The following is a 21,709-nucleotide window of genomic DNA, read 5'->3' as shown; positions in this document are numbered from 1 at the left end:
GGATTGATAATTTCTGAAATGAAATTGATTTTGCACAAAGATACACTAACTGGAAAACGGACAAACATTTGCAATTTTATATTTAGCTTCTTCGGATTTGTCAAACGCATTTGACAGTGTGTATCACTAATTTATTAAAAATTAGCTAACTAAATTTGTCTCTATATATTATAGCCAGTAATGGTATAGCAATAAAAAAGGTGAAATGTGCACGAAGATCTGAGGAATTTAAGCAGTGTTTAAAGTTAAAATGCGGTTTAAAGCAGGGGGGATCGATCTCCCCTTGAATAAAGACAGAGTTAAGGGGATTTTTTAAAATTATACATTAAAGATTAGTGACTAAAAGATTAGATATTGTTACATAATATTGAAACTTTTTATGATTCGAAAAAGCTAGCTCAGTAGAATCCGTATTCCGAATCAGTACTAGAGTAACAGATGTAGCTTAAGAGATATAGCTACTAGACGTTGTCCTTCATGAAATACTTAAAGGCTTTTTGATCACACAAGGGATTATAGGTTTTTTGGATTACTATGGAACCTTAGAAATCTTATTTGTCATACAGGGTCGGTCAGACACTTGTTACGAGTTGACAGACGAGCCGCTGCTGTGGTGCGAGCGCGGGGCGGGCGCAGGCGCATGCGGGGGCGAGCGGGTTAGGGTGCGCGCACACCAGTCCGGCTGGTCCCGCGCCGCAAGACTGCACGCGCATGCGCCTGGCTTGCTAGTGTGCGCGCACACTGAGAGGCGGTTGAATTATCGGATGTTGTTACATGTACGTATGGGTTTGCGATAAATGAGTGAGTGGCGAAGAAAACGGTGTGATTTTGCACGAAATTTTTTACAGGATGATAGCTTATGTTCTGGAATACATTATTATTTCTTCAGAAAAAGATAGGAAAAATAGTCACAACCCGTACTTAATGTGGAATACGATATATATACGAGAAGAAAGAGATTCTAATTTCGCCCAGTTATAACAATTTTTATAAAATACCAAAATACTTTTTTGATATTTTAATTCTTGCTTGCAACCAACCTACTTTCGTGAAAGGCCATGATAGGTTTTATTGAACGTAGAGGTTTCTTGGTGCGTATGAAACTATAAACGCAATACTTACATAGGTAACTACATAGCTACACACAACGTAGTAAATGTGCAGAAGTCGAATAATTACTATTGACATAGGTGGAATTGGAATAGGTACCAGCCAGGTGATTTGGTGCGCACAATACTAATTCTGCTTTAACGTATGCAGCGTATGTTCGTTACGTTCTAACGTACAAGAAAATTTAATTTAAATATTCCTCAATCAACATAAACCATTTATTCTAACAGGTAACCCTCTCGGAATTATGCCCACAACTGACCAAGATAGTCACATTACTTCCCTACTTCATCGTCTACAACGACACAAAGAAACATCTCCGCTTTATGGAGGAAAACGAAGCGGCGGACTTGTGGATGGATCTGGCACCGCAGCAGTGCACGCCATTCTGGCCCCAAACGGATTCAATGGCAATGCACTGCAAGTATAGGGACTCTACCGTCGTCTCGCAGCATTTCTCCATCACTAAGAACCATTTTACTGTGCTCAGGATGGATAAAGGAGTAAGTTCATGTATTATTGCCTAAGTAATTGTAGTAGGTAAAATTTTTATGATTAGGAAATATCAAAACATCATATTTTGACGGACGATAAAAGATACAGTATACTGGATTCACATAAAATTTATTAGTATAAATAAAAATAATACATAGGTAATATTTGGTAAAGCTAATATAAATAATAAGTACCTATCTAGAGCTAATAATAATTAAATAAACAAAAACGAGAAATAAAATTATAATTAATTATTCAAACAGACAGTAGAAGAGAAATTGCAAGTTTAAATTCTAAAAATAAATTACAAAATCCGACATAGAACGAATTATACCTACATCTTAAGCTAGATATTAATATAAATAAATTACAATATAATTAGTCTCGTGTACACTATTTCTTGAAATACCTACTTATAAAAATTAACACCCATAAATTACTTTACCGTAAAATAAATTATCCTAAGGAAACTTATATCTAGGCCTGTTGGATGGTTGTTCAAGAGACAATGTTCCATCGTCATGCAACGTGTATGCCGTTCCTTTAGATTTGTGAGTCCAAATTTTTATGGCTTTGAGATGAGCATCACTTTGTTCCTTGGCGGTAGAGGCTGGGGGAGCAGGTTCCACTTCCGGGGCGTTTATAAGTGACAGTATTGATGATGAGAGTGATGATGATGGTGTTTGTGATGGTTGTGGCGCTGGTGATGGGAATCGTGGTCGGTGATTGCTTGAAGATATAACCTGTGAAGGAAAAATAGTTAATTCAAAAACCCTAAAAGTAGTAATCTTATCGATAAAATCTCTTCTGGGGAGCCATAAAAATCAAGGGCATGCTTTTATACATATATATATGACTCTACTACTACTACTACGTACTATAAAAGTAAGTATGTATATCTAATTGAAAATACCACAACAATGTGCTATTAATAAAATTAAAAAACGCAGAATTTTGTTAACCTATGAAAATTTTCGAAGTTGAAAGTCAAGTTTATTATTCACGTGATTCTGAGAAGGTTTGGGAGTGACCGGTAACATCCTAAAGTTCCAATACGCTAATATCAAATTTTGAATTTCTGGTACTTACAGAATAATGTGGCACGCTGTATGAATTAACTCTTTCCAATTTAGAGTGTTCATAATCCATCAGAGGTAGATCAGCAAAGTTTTCTAATATGTACGAAGTTTCTGGCTTTGCAAATGAACGCACATTATTCGTAGATGATATATCATAATCGTCTTCTCTTAGATTTAGTGGCTTTGGTAATTCTTCTTCTGCCATTGTATTACTATCAGTGAATATATAATTTCTATCGTTCATAAAAAGTTCACTTCCTTCGTCGCCTGTAGGTATTTGAGTATACATAATGGTTTGCATTTGTGGATAACTTGTACTGGGCTTATGTTCAACATTTTTATATTTAAAATTAAACGGTATATTGGGATCGTGAGAATAAGGACTGTCTTCTTCGTAATCAATATTTCTAAATTCATCACTATCAAATTGGCCGCTATTTTCATAATTATCTGTATCTCTGTATTTATCTGAATTCCTTTCCTTTTCAGCGGCGAATTCAACAATTTTATCCAAATCCTTATGAGATAGATATTTAAGTAGATTATTGAAGTCATCATCTCCCAAACCTTCGTTAAATGGACTTTTACTAACCTTATACGGCTTTGGTTTTGACGCCAGTCCTATATCATTTGAAATGTGACCATATGAATAGGTAAACGGGCTTCTATTGGAATAACTATAAGTCGGTCGGCTATAGTGTTTGTAAGACGGGATAGAGTAATATTTCGCTCGTTTATTTCTTGCATACTCAGAGCTTCTGTGTCCATCTGAGTCACCGCTCCAACAATTAATTTCAATCGCTGCACAAAAAATGACACAAAAACATAAATATCTCCACATTTTAATACTTTGGTATAACTTATTTGGTTGGAACTAAAATGTAAACTGAGAGGAAGTGAAATTTTAACACTTTATAAGTTACCTAGGAGTGTGGAATGAAAGTGGTGTAAATTGAGTTAGAGCCTGAAACGTGGCCGGTGGCCGCAAATATTACGTAAATTCGGACATTATGCGTTACTTTCATTATCCATACTGATATTATAAATGCGAAAGTGTGTCTGTCTGTCTGTCTGCTAGCTTTTCACGACCCAACAGTTTCACCGATTATGGGTACAGATTAGCTTACATCCCGGGGAAGGAAATAGGCTGTTTATCCCGAAAAGTCAAAGAGTTAAAAAAAAACCTAAATCCACCCGGATGAAGTCGCGGGCATGATCTGATTTCATATAAGTAAGTAGGTATGCATATAATTATTGTTTATTTTAGTTGGTTGACTGTAATATGAATTCAAATTATATAATAATCTGAATATATAAAACGTAGAGTCCTATATCTATATCCATTTTTCGGAATTCCCACGGGATAGTGCATAAAAAGAATGTTTTTCATTTTCACCGAGCAAAGCCGGAAGCGGTCTCTATTGTAAGATGTAATTTATACTTTATAGTAATAAATTATAAGTAAATGCATGAAACTTGAAAAGTAATTATAAATTATTAATTATTATGCAAAATTGAACATTTCTTTCTCTGCTAATTTTAATTAGTTACGTACCTAGCTAAAGTAAAGTTTTATACAACTATTTAATGTCGATCGACCAATCCTTAGGACCCATAATTGATGTCGGAGGAATAGATACCCCTATATCTACTACAAGATCCATTTTACTAAAGGGGCGAAAGGAATAAAATTGTTCGTATGGAGGTGATACAATTCGAGCAAGAGGGTTGATTGTACATTTCAGTTTATCATCATCAAATTATTATAAAGTAGCTGATGCTCGCGAATTCGTTCCTGTGGATATACATAAGTTTGCAAAAACCCCGTGGGAACTCTTTGTTTTTCCGGGATAAAAATTAGCCATGTGTTAATCCAGGGTATAATCTATCTCCGTTCCCAGCCAAATCCGTTCAGTAGTTTTTGCGTGAAAGAGTAACAAACATACACACATACTATACAAAACTTTCGCTTTTATAATATTAGTGTGACGAGACACGAGTAAAATATGTTTGACGGCTGAACCTACATGTGCCCGACTAGTTTCGAACCATCCGGAGCTCATTTTCAATGGATCTCTGCTCGCGACGAGAGGTCAAGGAAACTGAAGAGTTCTAATTATATTATTTTTAAAGGATATTTAGGTAATATTAAACTAGCGGCACGCTATGATGGCCGGTTTGACGTTTGTCCGCTCATGAAGTTCCGTATTAATTGATAACGACTTTGAAGGAAATAATTGTATTACTTTATTGACGATAGTGATGTGCAGAGATTCATAAATTTTATCGAATGTAGTTTTAGGTTTAGGACTCAAAATTTATTTATTAAATTGATTTCTTAAATGTATACAAGTGTAGAAAAATCAGTTTGCACCATTTAAGGGGTGAATGTACTTGTGAATATGAACAATTTTCACTATGTGGACAAACCTCTGAAATCGCAAAAAAATATCAATAAATTTTTAAAAATGGAATCTAATACGATCGTCACATAGGATCGCTGGCTAGCACAACTACTACCTCCGGCAAACTCGCGTCAATGCTCAATGCAAAACAAAGCAGTTTCGAATTGACGTTGCTTCGAAAAGTATAAACTGTCAGTGCAATGCGATTGTGATATAGTTTTGACCTGGCTTTGGATTTCAAATATTGATACTGCATTACTGTTGACCCTTGCTCGTTAATTTGGACTCTGTTCAAGCCCTTTGTTGTGGATTTCGTCGATATGACCGAACGTACGCAGAGAACTGTTCTAAATAGTCAGACACGTGAGTTCGTAATACGCCTTCGTAACTATTTCGATCGTGAAGCTCAAAATGGAGGGCCAATTTTACCTATAACGTCAGTGGTTGAACGCGTAGCTGATGCGCTTAATATTGGACAACGAACTGTTAGACGGATAACTAAAAAAAAATATGGCGAGACTGGCACAGAAGAAAATAAACTTCACACACCAAAAAAGAGAAAACGAGCAAAACCAGTCGTAGGCATCGATAGCTTTGATGCCGATGCTATCCGAAGACATGTTTACGGCTACTATTTACAGAAGGAGTATCCAACAAGAAAAAAGTTGGTGCATTCACTGAAGGAAGCTGGATTATTCTTCGGTGGGGAAAGTTCTTTAACGAAGATTTTGAAGACCATTGGATTTCGATACAAAAAATGTAACAAACGCAAAATATTGATGGAAAGATTTGATATAGCGATGGCAAGGTATACTTTTTTACGGCAAGTGAAAGAAATCTAAAATTGGCAAAATGTTGTGTTCTTGGATGAAACATGGCTTAATGCTAACCATACTGTAGGCCGTTCTTGGAACGATGACACAGCAGCATCTACTTCCAAAGTTCCTGTAGGAAAAGGATCGCGACTTATAATTTGTCACGCCGGAACCATCAACGGGTTTGTCGAAGGTTCTCTCATGGCTTTTGCGTCAAAAACCACTGGAGACTATCATGAAGACATGAATGGAGAAAAGTTTACTGAATGGTTTACCTCAATGTTGTGTAGCCTCCCTGAACCATCTATTATAATTATGGACAACGCCCCATACCACTCGATGCAAATTGACAAGCCACCTGCCCAATCCCAAAAGAAAGCTGATATCGTCGCATGGCTTCGTAAAAATGGCGTAGATGCAAACATGAATATGTTAAAAGCGGAATTAGTACGTCTTTTAAAAGAAAACAAACCAACCAAGATCCGATACGTCATTGACGAAATAGCATTAGAACATGGGCACAGAGTTATACGGTTACCGCCTTACCATTGTGAGTATAATGCGATTGAGTTGGTGTGGGCTCAAATTAAGGGATATGCTGCAAGACACAATACAGAACCCCCATTTACCACAAAAAAAATGCTAAAATTATTAGAAGAAGCTTGTGAACATGTGACTAAAGGAGACTGGGAAAAGGTTGTGAATAGAACTGTTAAATTAATAAGGGAAGATTATGAAAGAGATGTGAAAATAGATAATATTATAGAAAACGAACATATAATTATTAATGTATGTGATGATAGCAGTGACGACAGTGAAAATAGTAGTATGGACGAATCTGATTAATTATGGCCTTTTGTGGCACCTTTTTTGGTATCTTTTGTATTCATATGTTTCTTGTGTGCATATAAAGTATGTATATTCATTTTCGTTCAAATATTCAGTTCGTTCAAATAAATTAAATAAACATATACATTTTTGTTTTATTAAACATATTTAATCAGGTACAAAAACAAAACTTAATTGTTTTTTGTTCGAGAATAAATTGACATTCCACATCACTATTGTAATGTGTCAAACCGGCCATCATAGCGTGCCGCTAGTGTAGTTTAACTTGTACACAGTCGGCGATCTGCGTGGATGTGACTGGAGGCACGGATAGGCCGTTCACCATCACCTTCAAGCCATACGTTGCTGGTGACGCGCCTTTACGCATCGACAACCTCTGTGATGACCTGTTCCTCAAATTACATCAGGTAAAAAATTACTTTTCAAGTTTTTAAAAACTTTAATATCGGGCGTTGTTCCCGTCCTCACCTATGGTGCTGAATCGGCCTTGTCCACAAATTCAAAGTTGCTCAGTGAGCTATGGTGAGGGCTATATTAGGAGTTTCCCTGAGGGATAAGATTCGAAATAAGGAGATCCGCAGGAGAACCAAGGTCACTGACATAGCCCAAACTATTAGCAAGCTGAAGTGGCAATGGGCAGGCCATGCCTGTCGTAGAGGCGATAGCCGTTGGAGACGGAAAGTCCTTAAGTGGAAACCGCGTATAATATCCAACAGTGGACATCCACAGGCAGATGATGATGATGATGAATGTCTGGTGGCTGGGTTCAAACAAATTTATTAGTAATTTTTTTCAAACCAGGCTGATTCCGGACAAGTGGCACTACTGAGCCCCTACCAATCCATGTTATACACGTGGGACGATCCGGTGAAGGAAAGGAAAATGTTATGGAACATCTACAATAATAAGGGAAAAGGATTTCTTGCAGATTTCTCACAAGATGGGTGAGTTTCATTTTATGTACACTGTATAACAGCCAGAGTGAACTAAAGTGAGGGAACTCCCGGTGTGATCCTAATCGACGATACGTCAAATGTTAGGCTAGAGTGACCTAAAATCATAGGAAAATAGGGCTACTTTAGTGTTAATGCACTAACACTTGACGCCTGCCAATGACGTCGAAGCCTCGACGTTTTGAGTAAAGTTCCCTAACTGTCGTGAACTGTGGAACAGTGGTTAGAAAATATCGAACACCAAAAAATTTTGTTGAGTTGTTTTAAAATATTAATAAATTGTAATGATAATAAATACCACCTCTGTATTGTATTTGTTTTAGATTTGGCGAAGAGAAAGTTAGCTTCCATTCAGTAAAGCATTCAACTTTAATAGCAACGAATAGCGTAACTTCAAAACTATCGTCGACTCTTAAACGACTTACTCCCAGGTCTCCTGAGCCGAGCACTTCAAGCAGTGACGACTCTGATAGTTTCGAAATACTAGAAGCCCACACTAAACCGAATAAAAAGATGAGAAAAGACAAAGTCATAGTCTACTGGATATCATTCATGGATGGCTATCAGAGAGTCTTTGCTTTAGCTCAAGACGAAAGAATAGCTTACCAATACAAAATGAGAATTAACTCTGAACGGAGCAATTATGAAGTCTACATGTCTCTTGCAAGTGTTGGTTTATCAGTCTGCGTGCAAACTGGCAACGGAGTCAAAGAACTTTCGTATATAAGTCTAACAGATTCTCTTCCAAAATGGGAAGTCAATGTCGGGAATAAATGGAAACAATTAGCCACAGACGTAACCGCATGGATAGAAGACAAATACCAAACGGAACAGAAGAAGTGCCAGTTGAAAGAATTCTTACACATAGACTTAGAGAAAATGCAGATGACGAAACCGTTTTTCTCCGAATTGAGGAGGTCGTACAACCCCAGCGTATGGTTACAGTTCCGGAAATCTGATACGTTTACGTACTGCCATTTGAAATTACAAAGACTGCAAATCGATAACCAGTTACACGAAGCTGTTTTCCCTAGTGTACTTTACCCCGCTCCCTTACCTCCACATTTGAAGGCTAAAGACGCTAGACCTTGCGTTGAAATTGTCACATTAAAGCAATATAGGCCAAATTTAAACCAGGACGTTTATAAATACTTTAAGGTTTTGATACAAGAGTACTGTGTTAATTTAGATAGAGGTTTTGTTAATCACATTTTCGATATAATGAATCATTGGAAGATTGAAGAGAAGCCTGCTGTGAGGTTGCGAGCTGATTTGGCTTTGGTTCATATGCCTTTACCGGTTATTGCAATGAGGAGTCAGACTTGTGCGCAGAGAGACGTAGTTTTTGAGTTTGTTCACTTATCTCCCATCAAGCTGGTACTAAGTTTGTCGTCTCGAGGGTATTCCAATGAAAATGTTGATAGTCCAACGAAGGCGCGATATGGGAACCTGAAGGAAAATCGGCCGAAGCTTTTTAATAGTGATCTGTTGGAATATTTGTTTAACTCGTGGGGATCCTCACTTTGTGATATGAAGGACGTTGTTATCAGGTCAGTTTATATTATATTTGTACATGTATCCACAATGTAAATTAAGATTTGCATCCCTTGCATGAAACTTAGAAGCTCGTATTGAGATTTTAGCAAAAGGTTTTAACAAGAGTTCTGTAATTTCAGTATTGCGGTGATTGGTGGAAGATCCACTTGACGATTTGTAAACTATTCTATTCTATTAAGAACAGAATATACTTCTATTCTATTTTATTGCAATGTGATTATCATAAGAGGGCGCTTCTTTAACCAGTCGTTGCAAGAAATAAATAATGTTATTTCTTGTCCAGCCCTTACATGAATGCTATCTTTTTACGTTTAAATATTTGCGAAAAAAACTGAACCTTAAAGGGACCATGTTTAATTAACTAAACCATCCTTTTTCTTTTTACTTTCAGAATGAGTTTTCTAGAGCTTCGAAATGCCCCCATTACGATATCCAGTCTAATAGATGTAGCAAGTCGTCATTATCGGCTTCAGTTGGTGCAGCAGTTCTATGTTCTAGTACTCGGGCTGAACATCCTCGGGAATCCATACAGCTACATTGGAGACTTCTCGAAAGAGCTGAAGGATTATTATGAGCCGTGCTTGGTAAGAACCTCCACTTTAATCCTCATCGAAATGTTGGAGGGTTATTGACCTAAGTACGTTACGTAGCCAAACGAAACCAAAATCTGTTGATTATTCTGATCCATATCTGATAGGTACCCAATTTTACGTAGAGCGATGTTTTGACCGAATAAGGTTAATTAAATTTGCACATCACAATAATTTCCACATCAGAAACGACAACCACGTTGACGGATAAAACCAGACCCTGCTTTGGCACCCTGCTTTGTATCAAAGCTATCATATTTTATCTTATTCACTCAAATGCAATAGCATCACTCGTACCCACTTCAACGATTCCATCTTAGCATTCTCAAAAAATAAAATTCCGACACAGGCAACAGCATGTTCCCGCAGAGTTTCTGATGCAGCTTTAGCGTTATTCAACGGGGCAGCTAAGTTGTTGGGTTGCACAAGCGACTACACTGTACCAAACGTATTTGAAGATGCACCCAAATTACGTCCGCCAAAACGACGCTCTGGTAAGATTAAAAACAATTATTATAATCTTAGGAAAAGTATTTTAACTCTTCGGACTACTCTTGAATGAGATGAGAATGGGTTTGGTTGAATAGTCTGTTAGACGCATTTTCTGTTCAAGTCAGTCCACCTAAGCTCAATACTACTCTTATGGCAAAAGAAATGAATTCTGAGAGAAGTTCATAAAAGCACATTAGGTACAGATGCGCAAATAGGTACAAAGGTGTTACAGATCAAGTAAACAATAAAGTAGATAGAGATATACTTGGACCTAAAAATAAAAACGTGGTAAAAACGTTAAAAAATTAGAAAGGATAATCAAATACCGATACATTTGCTAACGATATTTTTTTTCTTTTCTACATTTTTGGTGTTCAGGTGATGAAGGCAAGATTGTAGATGATTTACCCGAAGCAGTAATAGAAGCGAACAGAAACAATCCAGCGAGCGTTGCTCTTGCAGTTACCGGTCTTATCGCAAGACCGACATTTGGTAGGTGTCAATATATCGAGTCTAGTAAGAGTTCTATTCAAGTTCCTATAGTTCTAGACTTCTTGTGCCTCATGCTTGTGTTTAAGTCATATTGGTACAAGTAAAGTAACGGTAACGGCCGTACTCGCAAACGTTACTATGAGGTCTCACAGTGCGCTCGAACGCATAGTGTAGGTTCCACCAATTAGATTACTGTGTTACGTCAATTTACAATGATCTGATTGGTGGAACCTACACTATGCGTTCGAGCGCACTGTGAGACATAGTAACGTTTGTGAGTACGGGCGTTGGATTTGAACGATTGGTCCAACAGACACGCGCACTTACGTACCTAATATACTTGTATACGACATAACCACAAGTAAAGTACACGGACCTATTTCAATTGTGTGCAAATTGCCAACGCAATGATCATCTTGTATTTTGTTGTGTGCTTTTTTTACATTTATTGTTTTAAATGCACTTTTGATTGGTACTTACCTACTTTAAACTGATAAGTAGAACTTCTGTTTTATGCATGTAAGATTTTTAATTTGATAGCTTTAAATCAATATTAATGATTAAATCAATGATTTGTGTACAATAAAATAAAAAATTGTATAATTTTACAATTCTCACACAAATTTTTTCTCATTTTTATCCGTCTTTCTGTTCGTGTGGATGCGTAGATGAAGACTTTGTTATAGTGAGATGTGAGTATTTCTGGCATGATTTTTATTTGATTCAACTTGACACTGTGTAGACTTTATGATCGATAAAGTGCATGATTCCATGTTTTTATTTTAATTTCGTTTCTAGTTTCCTTTATTTTTCTGAAACGTTAACGTTACTTAAACTCCTACCTACCTACGTGCAAATGATTTTTTTAAAGAAAATATTCAATTTGAGTTTCGCATAAAATTGCACGTGTGAAAAACGTGCAAAATTAAATTCACTTCTATGTCAGCTCTGCAAATACAATTACGTGGCAGAAGTGCTAGCCTGAATTCTAATACCTACACCTACTATTATAATAGGAGTCTAAATCTTAAATCCAGGTCAAACACGAGAACCATGCCCCAATTAACACACAAAAGTGGTGGTTACTGAACTTGGTAGTGGTAACCCCTCAATGGTGTAATCCGCTATACTTCCTTAGATCCGATCATTGGCCATTGCATCAATAATAACTACTGCTCATCTATAGTGAAGATCTCAGGACAATTATTGGGAAACTGGCAAAAAATGTCAGTCGATATACCTACACCATTGAGACCTCCGAATGCACAATTTAGACCGTTTCAACCCTAAAAATTCGTTTTGGCAAATACGAGACGTGCAATTTACAAACATTATTTAGTTACCAATGTTATATAAGTAGGTAGGTATGTACATTGTAGGTACCTACAGAAATTGTCTTTGTATGAGACGTACAAAGGTATATCGGCCGTGCTTTTTACACTTTGCAGAAGTTTTACTATTTACAGATTTACTTTTTGCAGAAGTTTTTACCTGGAACTATTTTAATAGATATATGCCGTGAAGCAGCTCGAGCGGCACTGTCTCGTCAAGTGGGAGTGGACAGCGCGGAGGCGGCGCTGAGGGCCTGTGTGCAGCGCTCGGGCGGCCGGCTGGTGGCCAGGCGGCGACTGCCCAGACATTGTTCTGCTGTAGAGGTACCCATAACAACGATCAGTATCATAGACGTCTACTAGACAAAGGTCTTTTGCGAGAATCTCCGCAAGAAACTGTCTTAATTCGCTTGGGCTAGCCGCTCCCAGCAACTCCCTTAAATTCATCCGTCCAACTAGGGAAATCTTCCAACGCTGCATTTTTTGGTGTAGAATTCTTCTTGTACCGGGTCTTAATAAAACATGAAACAATTCGTTACATTCTTTGGGAGAATTGTTCAGTACTTCTAATTATGATATTATCCAAAAGTGTTGACATGTTGAACTGTCAAAAAATTGGATCGCCAAATTTTTTCTTGCATCAAACACAAGGAATGGAGTGGAGTAGATCTCGTATAGGAACGATCAGCCACATCCTCACATTAGGTAAATATATACCTATGTACACTGGTTGTTCTAGGGTCTCCGACCATACAGTGCGGCAGCGGCGCGTGGCTCAGCTCTGTTGTGTCAGCTGGCACGAGGCCACTACGCCGATACCGACAGTTACGTGGCGCACGCGCATCTCGGACGAACTTCGCTATCCACGCTGCTTGTTTCCACGCAGTAAGTGCTTGTGGATGCTATGGGGAGTTGGGAACTGTAGGCGGCATAATACCGGGGAACCAAGAAGCCTCAGAAACCCACTTCTTAAATGCTTGATGCAGCACTCAATCGACTGCAGCGCTGGTTTTATGATTGGTTTGACTTGTCTCAGTGAATCCTTTGATAAAATTTTTGTACGCAACGCATGGAAACGTGTTTTTTGCGCGTGCAATAATGCTTGTAAGTTTTTGAAAACTAGTTTGTAGATTCTTACGTAAATAAACTACATCATCATGATCAACCCATTTCCGCCCCACTACTGAGTACGGGTCTCCTCTCAGAATGAGAAGAGTTAAGGCCATAGTCTGCCACGCTGGCTGGATTAGGAGGCGGGCGTTCTAACCACTAGGCTATCACAGCTTAATAAACTACATATAAAGGTCAATTAATATTGTTCGTTTGACGGATAGACACATATTCCTGGTGCGAGCGGGCGGCGCTAAGGGCTGGCACGTCGAGTGGGCGGTGAAGCTGGACGACCTGCTCGGAGTGCCGCAGGCGAGGGACGGGAAGCTCGTGTTGAGTATCAAGCAGGTAGGTAGAGAGTCATGTTTGTCGCTAAACCGACGACCGATGGGGCAAACGTGTTCTGAAGTGGAGACCGCGTACCGGAAAGCGCAGTGTGGGACGACCTTCAGTCCGCTGGATCTATGACCTGAAGAAGGTGGCCGGGAGCGGGTGGTTGAGGAAGGTGGAGGACCGTGTTTGGTGGCACGCTCTTGGAAACGCCTATGTCCAGCAGTGGACGCATACGTGATGGAATGGAATTTAATGGAAAAAGGTAGAGTTCATACAACACATAAGGCGGAAGCGGATAGGTTACCACTCCCGAAGATTAATAAATAATTGGCGATCAATCACTAACGCATAAACGGAGACGAAATTACACAACTTAGGCACCGACAGCACCAATGTCGCATGCCTATCGGTTTTTATCGGATATATTTTGGAAAGTGCTCAGGAACTTCACAACCTTGTCCTTTAACTTTCTACCACAGAACAGCGAGAAACTATGAAAACGTTCTTACTGAACATTTCTGATATGAACCCCTAAGGTGTGGAAAGAAGATATTATAGAGAAATCTCGGGCATCAGGTTTCCTCACAGTTAAAGCAAGTGGTACTATGCATGTAAGTAGCTCCGAAAAGTTAGAGGTGCGTACCCCAGGCTCGAATTCCTTACCCCCGACTAGGAGGCCGAAGTTTTAACCACTGGAGGCTATCACACACAAAAATAATAAGTTGATCAAAACCCATAAAATGTATAGTTTTGTTTCTTTCCAGGATGAAATGGTGAACTACTTCTCAACGGATGAAAAAGAGATCGAAATCGCAGAGCCAGAAGTTCTGACGTGGCTGCGGGCCAAGATAGAGTGTGCGCTCATACACGCCATGGAAGACAAGAGGTGTTCCAGCGATCAGTAAGAGACCTGGAGGAGATGGAAATTTAAGGGTATCGGGGTAATTTAGTGGTGGAAATACTGACATATTATTGTATCAAAATTTTATAAGTATCTACTTACCTACAGTGCTATCACTTTTATAAGTTACATCAAGTATTAAGTTTACGTACCTATCTTCTAGGCAAGCGCGCTCTATCTTAGGCTGCATCATCACTTGCTGGCTCGTATTGTGGCCAAGCGCTAATCTATAATTTTAAAAAAAGTCACGTCCATGTACCTGCGCAGAAAGCTTATTTTTCAGCCAATCGTAGCGCGCGTCCGTTCGCTATTGGTTGTTGCCTACGCGCCTTATTTTATACGCGCGAGTTATGAGCGAGATAGCACGACTCTCTGTTGTTCTTGTGTTTAAAACCTTAACGTCATGCAATAAGGTATGTATTTCATTGGTGTGCGTTCGGTTTTAGACAGTGTTTGGCAAAGCTTTTCTGCGCCAACGAATTTTGCCGATGCGAATAAATTATAAAGTGGTAGTTTTTTGGTACTACTGTAGGCATTCAAGATCTTTGCATTGTAACCCTCATTATTGCGAGCGATACCGCTTCCATTACGCCAGATATTCGTGATGTTGCCAGTATTTCTACAACTTAAGTTAAATAATAAGAATTATAAGTTATGTCAGTATTAGAGACATTCCAAAGAAGTCTAAGCACAAGGAAATTAAAGATTGGTGGATGATTCATACATTTGCGCGCGTCATTAATATAGGTAGGTACCTACTTTACCTAACTAATGCAGTTGTTACCGTTCTTTACTTTTAGGCAATGTAAAGAGAAAAATAAAGGTTTTTTCATTTAATGATTTAGGTATGCAGGTTTTTTGGAAGGATCTTGGAAAATCAAAAAGTTCCTAAGGGATGTTAAAAACACACACTCTAACGAAGTCGCGAGCATTAGGTAACTAGTTATCAATAATCCCTAATTAATCACACTAAAAATGACACGCGCAAATATGTGAATATTCTCTAGGATACATCTGTTGTTTATGGAATAAATACATATTTCTATTAGGTATAATAATATATAAAATTAATATAATCTGGATCTGGATATATTTGTGTATTTGTGGCCTGGTCAGACAACGCTTGACGGCAGTCGTGCTGTCGTAATGTTGTGCAGCACGACAGGACTTCATATTAAATTCGTGATGACGTAGCGATGCGTTACGGCATCAGCTTAGAAATATTTTTTTGTTCAAATAAACTTTTGAATCGCAAAGTGAATCTACCATTTTCGGAATGCTCTTCCTACTGAGAAGAACCAGCAGCAAACGTGAAGAATTAGAAATTGCAATATGACGCGACGTTATGGAGCGCTACTGCCGACATGCGTTCACTGACTGAGGGCTTTATTGTTAGGTATTTTATAAAATTAACTGTAACAGTTGTTTTGTGTCTATTATTATTACTAACACATTTAACTATGCCTGTCTACCTATCACAACGTAAACCATAGGGCTAACCGCACTTGATTATTTGTTCATGAATTTGTTACTAGTACTAAAAACCTACCTACTGGCCAAATTTTGTGATTCTAGGTCAACGGGAAGACATACAACGATGAACGAAGTGATCCTATAAGGGTTCCTATTTTCCTTTTTAGGTACGGAACCCTAAAAAATTACAATATGTAACAATACAACCACCTTGGGTAGCTAAAAACTCGAATTTCCATTCGAAATTTTAGTCAAATCGGTTTAGTCATTGTGGAGTGAAGGAGTAGGTAACCAACATCCAAACATTTGATTTTTTTAAACATTAGTATGGATAAATTTTCGTCATGATCATCTGTACAATCTAGACCTAGTTGGTGACCTATGGGCTGGATTCCTAATTATTCCTATATTTTTTCTAGTCATTTCGTTTAAGTTAAGAATTTGTAGTTACGTAGGTATCTTTGTTAGTGTATTAGATATTAGTGTAGGTAAATGTTCTATTATCATTTCAATTAAGTAGGTAATCAATGTTTTAATCGAGTAGCATAACTTCTCACCAACTAAAATATTAGGCAATATTTTTTCAGGAATTGTTTTATGTATCATTGAAAATTAAATTCAATATATATTTTGGCCTAGACATTCATAAAATTAAAGCATCTATATCATAATTATGTATAAAATACTTTTCCATTTTTATAAATGCAAAATAATTGATAATTCTAACATTATTCATCTTTTTTCATATTCGTAGTCTATGGTAAACACGCATAAACGAAATTTCTATATAAATCGCTACATAATCGAATTTTCATGTGCATTTAAGCGTTTCTACCCATTCTATACTCAATCCACGGTCAGAAAAGAAGTTAGTACTTATAGGTTTCGCTCTGATTATAATCCCCTAATACAAATGACAGACAAAAAAACCGGCCAAGTGCGACTCGTGCACCCAGGGGTTCCGAACTCGGGTATTTTTTTCCGGTCGGATGGACAGACACAGACAGACAGACAACAAAGTGATCCTATAAGGGTTCCGTTTTTCCTTTACCATTACCACGTCAACCATTTGGAGTGGCCAACCAACCACAAACATGTTTTCAAGACATTCGAAATTCAATTCGAAAATCTTTTCAAAAAACGTTGGTGATTGGTTGGTGACTTAAAAAGATTAAAGTCCACTAAGTTTTTTGTCTTTGTCATTTGTATGGGATTACATAACAGAGAGAGTCCTATACTAACTTCTTTCGGTGGATAGAGTATATAGGTATACTGTTTCACTGAGACGGCTAGTGAGGTAGGGCGCGGGATGCGGAAGGGAGATAGAAGACGTGCAAAATAAAGAATTCAACGTCGCTTTCACCCTCTCGCAACCTGCACTACCTGTCACGAGCCGTCTCAGTCAAATACCTACAACAAACACGAGTATCACAGTCAAACAATCATACAGTTAGGCAGCGGTTTCAGTCACCAATCACCATCATTAAATATTATGTAAGTATTTAAAAAAAAAATTGGTGTTTTAGTTTTTGTAACTAAAAGTTCCGCTTTACTGAATGATTGGTAGACTATTTTTAACCCCCGACCCAAAAAGAGGGGTGTTATAAGTTTGACGTGTGTATCTGTGTATCTGTGTGTCTGTGTATCTGTGTATCTGTCTGTGGCATCGTAGCGCCTAAACGAATGAACCGATTTTAATTTAGTTTTTTTTGTTTGAATGGTGGCTTGATCGAGAGTGTTCTTAGCTATAGGTAATCCAAAAAAATTGGTTCAGCCGTTTAAGAGTTATCAGCTCTTTTCTAGTTTTCTTGTAGAAAAGAAGGTTAGATAACCGTTAGGTTCTTAATATTATGTCAATTGACAAATGTCAAGCTGTCAAGATGGATGTTGCCTAAATATACATTATTATTTATTTGAAAATGATGTTTTGGAAAACTCAGCTACTTTGGATCCAAGTCCAAGTTAGTTTGTCCAAGAAAATCGGTTCAGCCATTTGAAAGTTATCAGCTCTTTTCTAGATACTGTAACCTTCGCTGGTCGGGGGTGTTGAAAATTTTTAATTTACACTTGTACTTTGTATCTAGCGAACATACCTAATATATTGTTATTGTGCTAAGGAATTTGTTGTGAGTTGATAATTATACTATATTATATTTATTTTTTGAATTGTATTTACTTAACTGCATTCTAAGGATATCAAACTATGTTGCTCGCTTATCATATTATTAAATAATAATAAATGTTATTGTAATGTTTTATTTGAAACGTGGCAATTATAAGATGTTTCATTCTCGTATCAATTTGTTTTATTGTAAAACACCTCAACCTAAGGTTTTCAATTCCATCCATCCATATGAAAATTGTAGTACAGCACCCGGCGCGAAATATTGCATTGACAGTTTTACGTTAAACTGTGACATTGATCTTTAGAAAGAGATAATGGTTTCGTAGAGCGTTGTCTCTGTCCTTGACACCGACAAAACGTCACATAAGTATGTGCGACAGAGAGGACGCTATACGAAGCTGATATCTACTTCTCTAAAGTTCAATGTACAATACTATAATAGGTTGTAGTATGTGACCCACGGCACTTGATGCACGGATATATATATTGTAACGCACCTTAGAATTAGGAGTTAGTATCTGGTAGATGTCAGGACAGCACATGAAATGTTGGAAAACTGAAGAAATATCTTCCAAATAATTGTACCTACACTGTACTAAATAGTACCAATATAGAGATAAATAGTATCAATTAAATAATAAATAAATAATCCTATCTAAGTAGAGAAAGGATATGTAACAGTTAAACGATTTTAATAAATGAAATGAAAAACCTTGTATCATAATAACAGCTTAACTTCTTTAACTAATTATTTTTTATTAATAATAATTAATAATATAATTTATAAATCAGTAATATTATAATCAAGCCAATTATAGCTAGTGATATATCATGTAAAAATGAAGATATTATGTTACATTTATTCAATAGGTAGGTAGGATATATGTAAAACTATGACACTTGAGTCTCATTTGAGTGCTCATCTCTTCTTTTTGTGTGTTTTGTATATTCTGTTGCACTAATTATATAGTACACACTCCATTTAATATGAATGTAACATGTCTATGGTGTTATGTAATGGCAGATTATATAATGTTGCCAGTGCTCTTCTCATTCTCTTTTTTTTTTCTTCTCATTAGCTCTCATTTAATCAGAACTTTCACCACTAGAACTATAATCACCGACTAAAGAAATCGGATTACATTTCTCATCACAATTTACATCACTTAATTTTTTACTTTCATTTTCCTTTTCACTTTCTATTTTAATTTCCTCTTCTTTTCTATCTTTGCAAGCTATATCTGTTTCCCCTTCATTTTTATTTATATTTGCCAAGCTTTTACTTCCCTTCTCATCTATATTTTTATTTTTATATTCACTTTCTATTTTATTTTCACTTTTGGATATACTTTTAAATTCATCATCATCTTTCACTTTTTTTGGATCACTTAAATCATCATTTGTATTACTTTCTACATCATCAACATGTTTTCTCTTAACTGTGATGCCTAAGGCATTTCTAGTCAAAAGTACACTTTTACTTAGGGATTCCTCCTTTTTTAACCCCCCAAAGCTGGTTAAAAGTCCACTGGAGCTTGGTAAGGCTGGAGTATTCAATATTTTGATTCTGGTTAGACTCTGTGACTCTTCAATACTCTGTGAAGGTCTTAGAGAGAGAAGGGATGCCATGTTTCTGTCATCTTCTGTCTCTGGCAAGAGATTGATGTTTAGAGAAGATTTAGCTAGAAGCAAACTGTCATTGACTGATGATTCTTCTAGTTCTTTTCTCCTTTTCTGTAACAAAGATACATTTATGAGAATTACATAGATTTTAGAGTAATTTTTACAGCCAGTTCAATGATTTATAGAGGTTCAAACTACACTAACCCAGGCCTTAGTCAAAACCTCGTTAGCTAGAATTCGTAGGAGGAAAAAAACTTGAAACCTACCCTAAAGTTCCTCCGCAGTGCACAGTTGGCCTCATAGTCATCCTTCCAGACAGCTTCATTTCTGCCCACCAGCCGGTTGATCCGTGGCTTATCCAACTTGCTGGCATCCTCATCCCCTGTCTTATGCTCCAGCTTGAACATGGCATCATCAAACAGACGCTTCTGAGTCTCCTTGGTTTCTGGCACAATTTGCCCATTCTCTGTCGGATCCCATCTGTTTTCTTGGCGCCTTGCACCTGATACTATGACATAGTCTAGATTCTAGAAAAAAATGCAAAAAGTAATCACTGAAATTGAGTATGAATTGATTAAAGAATATAATACTTAATAAATAGGTAACCTGTAAATTTTATAGAAGTGAATATTATGATATTCTTTATGAAATAATAAACATCCTAGACTGGAAACCAGAGTTCTATAAGTCATGGTTTTTGATATTTAAAACAATGATTAAATATTCAAAAAAATCTCTACATTAAAATTTCAAATAGCAGTGATCTTTGAAATTGCTTTGAAGAAATAGATTCATTCCAAGAGGATTAGGGAATAAAATATGCAAATTAATTAATGTTTTCTGTTTTCTGAATGAGAAGGGTTTAGGCTATGTCCGAAATCCTTCTCCACCACTCTGGCTAAGTGTGGATTAGCAGGCTTCTCACTTCTTTGAGAACATTATGGAGAACTGCCAAGTAGACAGGTTTGCACAATATGATGTTCCTTCATAATTAAAGCAAGTCATATTAAATCACTTAAAACTTACAAAGCTCTGATGTGCATACCAAATGTGAGACTGTGAGACTGTAAGACAACCTTACAGCAATACAGTTTTAACTATATTTTATGTACAAGTTTTTGTTGATACTTACAGCTGGATCAGTCTTGATTTCAAAATGGTTGTCGCACAAATGGCATTTCATTCTAAATTGGTAAACCGGTGTGGTATAATACATCCCAATCTTAGTTTTCTCAGCATTGTACCTCACTCCCATACCAATGTGATTCTTACAGCCATCGCACCAGATGTTATATGGCATCTCAAATCTGATGATCAGGATGCCCATGTGGAGTTTCCTGGCTCGTTCCCGGAGAGCATGGGTGCCCCGGAATTTGTTTAGCCCCCCGACTGTGGGGTCGTAGTCGGGGGGATAGTAAAGATTCTGCCCTTTCCTTTCACCCATGGTTAGGCCTTGGAACTACTGGAAATGACCAGAAAGTTACGTCGCTTATTATTTTCATGGAAATGCTAAAGCTTACTACTTACTAGATAGTATGAGGATGAGAAAAAATTATTATTCGACTTGGCGTAATTTTTGATTATTGTAAATATTTAAGTAAATAGGACGAAATAAGAAGAAAAGTAGGTACATAGGTATTACATATGTACCTAATAGAGTACCTATTATAAGTTATCAAACTTACTTTATTTTAATAACGAATAGGTCCTTTCTTTTTAATTTAAGTGCAAAACAAACGTAAATTAAGCGTTAATTTACGGGAAAATCAACAATAGATACGCCAAAAACAAAATATAACCTTAAACCTAAAAATAAAAAATATTTGACAGCTGTGATGGCATTGGCAGCTGTCAAGCGCCAAATCATTGCCTGTGAACAAAATTAAAAATTCCAGTGTCACAAATATCGCAAGTAGTTAGTAAGTAAAATGGGTAATAAGACTCGTGATAAGTGTTTCTGGAGCTTGAAATATAAA

At 37.1% G+C, this 21,709-nt stretch overlaps 3 protein-coding genes and 1 long non-coding RNA gene across 9 annotated transcripts in view; 2 read left to right on the top strand and 2 right to left on the bottom strand.

Annotated features, from left to right (window-relative positions):
- The window catches only part of LOC123870539 (vacuolar protein sorting-associated protein 13A-like), a 46,447-nt gene extending 31,789 nt beyond the window's left edge, over positions 1-14,658 (top strand). For 3 of the 4 annotated variants that reach the window (XM_045913889.1, XM_045913887.1, XM_045913888.1), the window contains exons 42-54: positions 567-776; positions 1,341-1,613; positions 7,029-7,160; positions 7,555-7,697; positions 8,030-9,256; positions 9,655-9,847; positions 10,203-10,347; positions 10,724-10,837; positions 11,506-11,529; positions 12,347-12,492; positions 12,908-13,053; positions 13,503-13,626; positions 14,376-14,658. In XM_045913889.1, coding sequence (XP_045769845.1) covers positions 567-776; positions 1,341-1,613; positions 7,029-7,160; positions 7,555-7,697; positions 8,030-9,256; positions 9,655-9,847; positions 10,203-10,347; positions 10,724-10,837; positions 11,506-11,529; positions 12,347-12,492; positions 12,908-13,053; positions 13,503-13,626; positions 14,376-14,516 — 3,018 coding nt within the window. In that variant the 3' untranslated portion in view covers positions 14,517-14,658. The remainder of the gene's footprint in view (positions 1-566; positions 777-1,340; positions 1,614-7,028; positions 7,161-7,554; positions 7,698-8,029; positions 9,257-9,654; positions 9,848-10,202; positions 10,348-10,723; positions 10,838-11,505; positions 11,530-12,346; positions 12,493-12,907; positions 13,054-13,502; positions 13,627-14,375) is intronic. The other variant, XM_045913890.1, reaches the window with a different exon arrangement.
- Positions 1,910-3,706, bottom strand: LOC123870555. 2 transcript variants are annotated; one of them, XM_045913920.1, is made up of 2 exons: positions 2,695-3,706; positions 1,910-2,348 (listed from the first exon to the last, which is right to left on the bottom strand). In XM_045913920.1, the coding sequence occupies exons 1-2, from the start codon at positions 3,523-3,525 to the stop codon at positions 2,067-2,069; spliced, it is 1,113 nt and encodes a 370-aa protein (XP_045769876.1). In that variant the 5' UTR covers positions 3,526-3,706; the 3' UTR covers positions 1,910-2,066. The 2 variants fall into 2 exon arrangements, with proteins under 2 accessions (XP_045769876.1, XP_045769877.1); XM_045913921.1 differs by lacking the exon at positions 1,910-2,348 and adding an exon at positions 2,557-2,635 and having other exon boundaries at positions 2,670-3,706.
- Positions 14,659-14,738: 80 nt separating the features above from the next.
- LOC123870576 lies at positions 14,739-17,482 on the top strand. Its single transcript, XR_006797101.1, has 2 exons — positions 14,739-17,277; positions 17,312-17,482. It is a non-coding gene; the product is annotated as an uncharacterized LOC123870576 (long non-coding RNA).
- A 1,702-nt stretch (positions 17,483-19,184) lies between these two features.
- On the bottom strand, positions 19,185-21,576 carry LOC123870554 (coiled-coil domain-containing protein 130 homolog). Of its 2 annotated transcripts, none has more exons than XM_045913918.1 (4): positions 21,419-21,576; positions 20,866-21,195; positions 20,000-20,260; positions 19,185-19,844 (listed from the first exon to the last, which is right to left on the bottom strand). In XM_045913918.1, exons 2-4 carry the CDS (start codon positions 21,175-21,177, stop codon positions 19,197-19,199), a joined length of 1,221 nt encoding a protein of 406 aa, XP_045769874.1. In that variant the 5' UTR covers positions 21,178-21,195; positions 21,419-21,576; the 3' UTR covers positions 19,185-19,196. The 2 variants fall into 2 exon arrangements, with proteins under 2 accessions (XP_045769874.1, XP_045769875.1); XM_045913919.1 differs by having other exon boundaries at positions 20,866-21,192; positions 21,419-21,569.
- Between the last annotated feature and the right edge of the window lie 133 nt (positions 21,577-21,709).

Source organism: Maniola jurtina, chromosome 12, assembly GCF_905333055.1.
Source record: "Maniola jurtina chromosome 12, ilManJurt1.1, whole genome shotgun sequence".
Classification (NCBI taxonomy): Eukaryota; Metazoa; Arthropoda; class Insecta; order Lepidoptera; family Nymphalidae; genus Maniola; species Maniola jurtina.
This window is presented reverse-complemented; position numbering and strand designations above follow the sequence as displayed.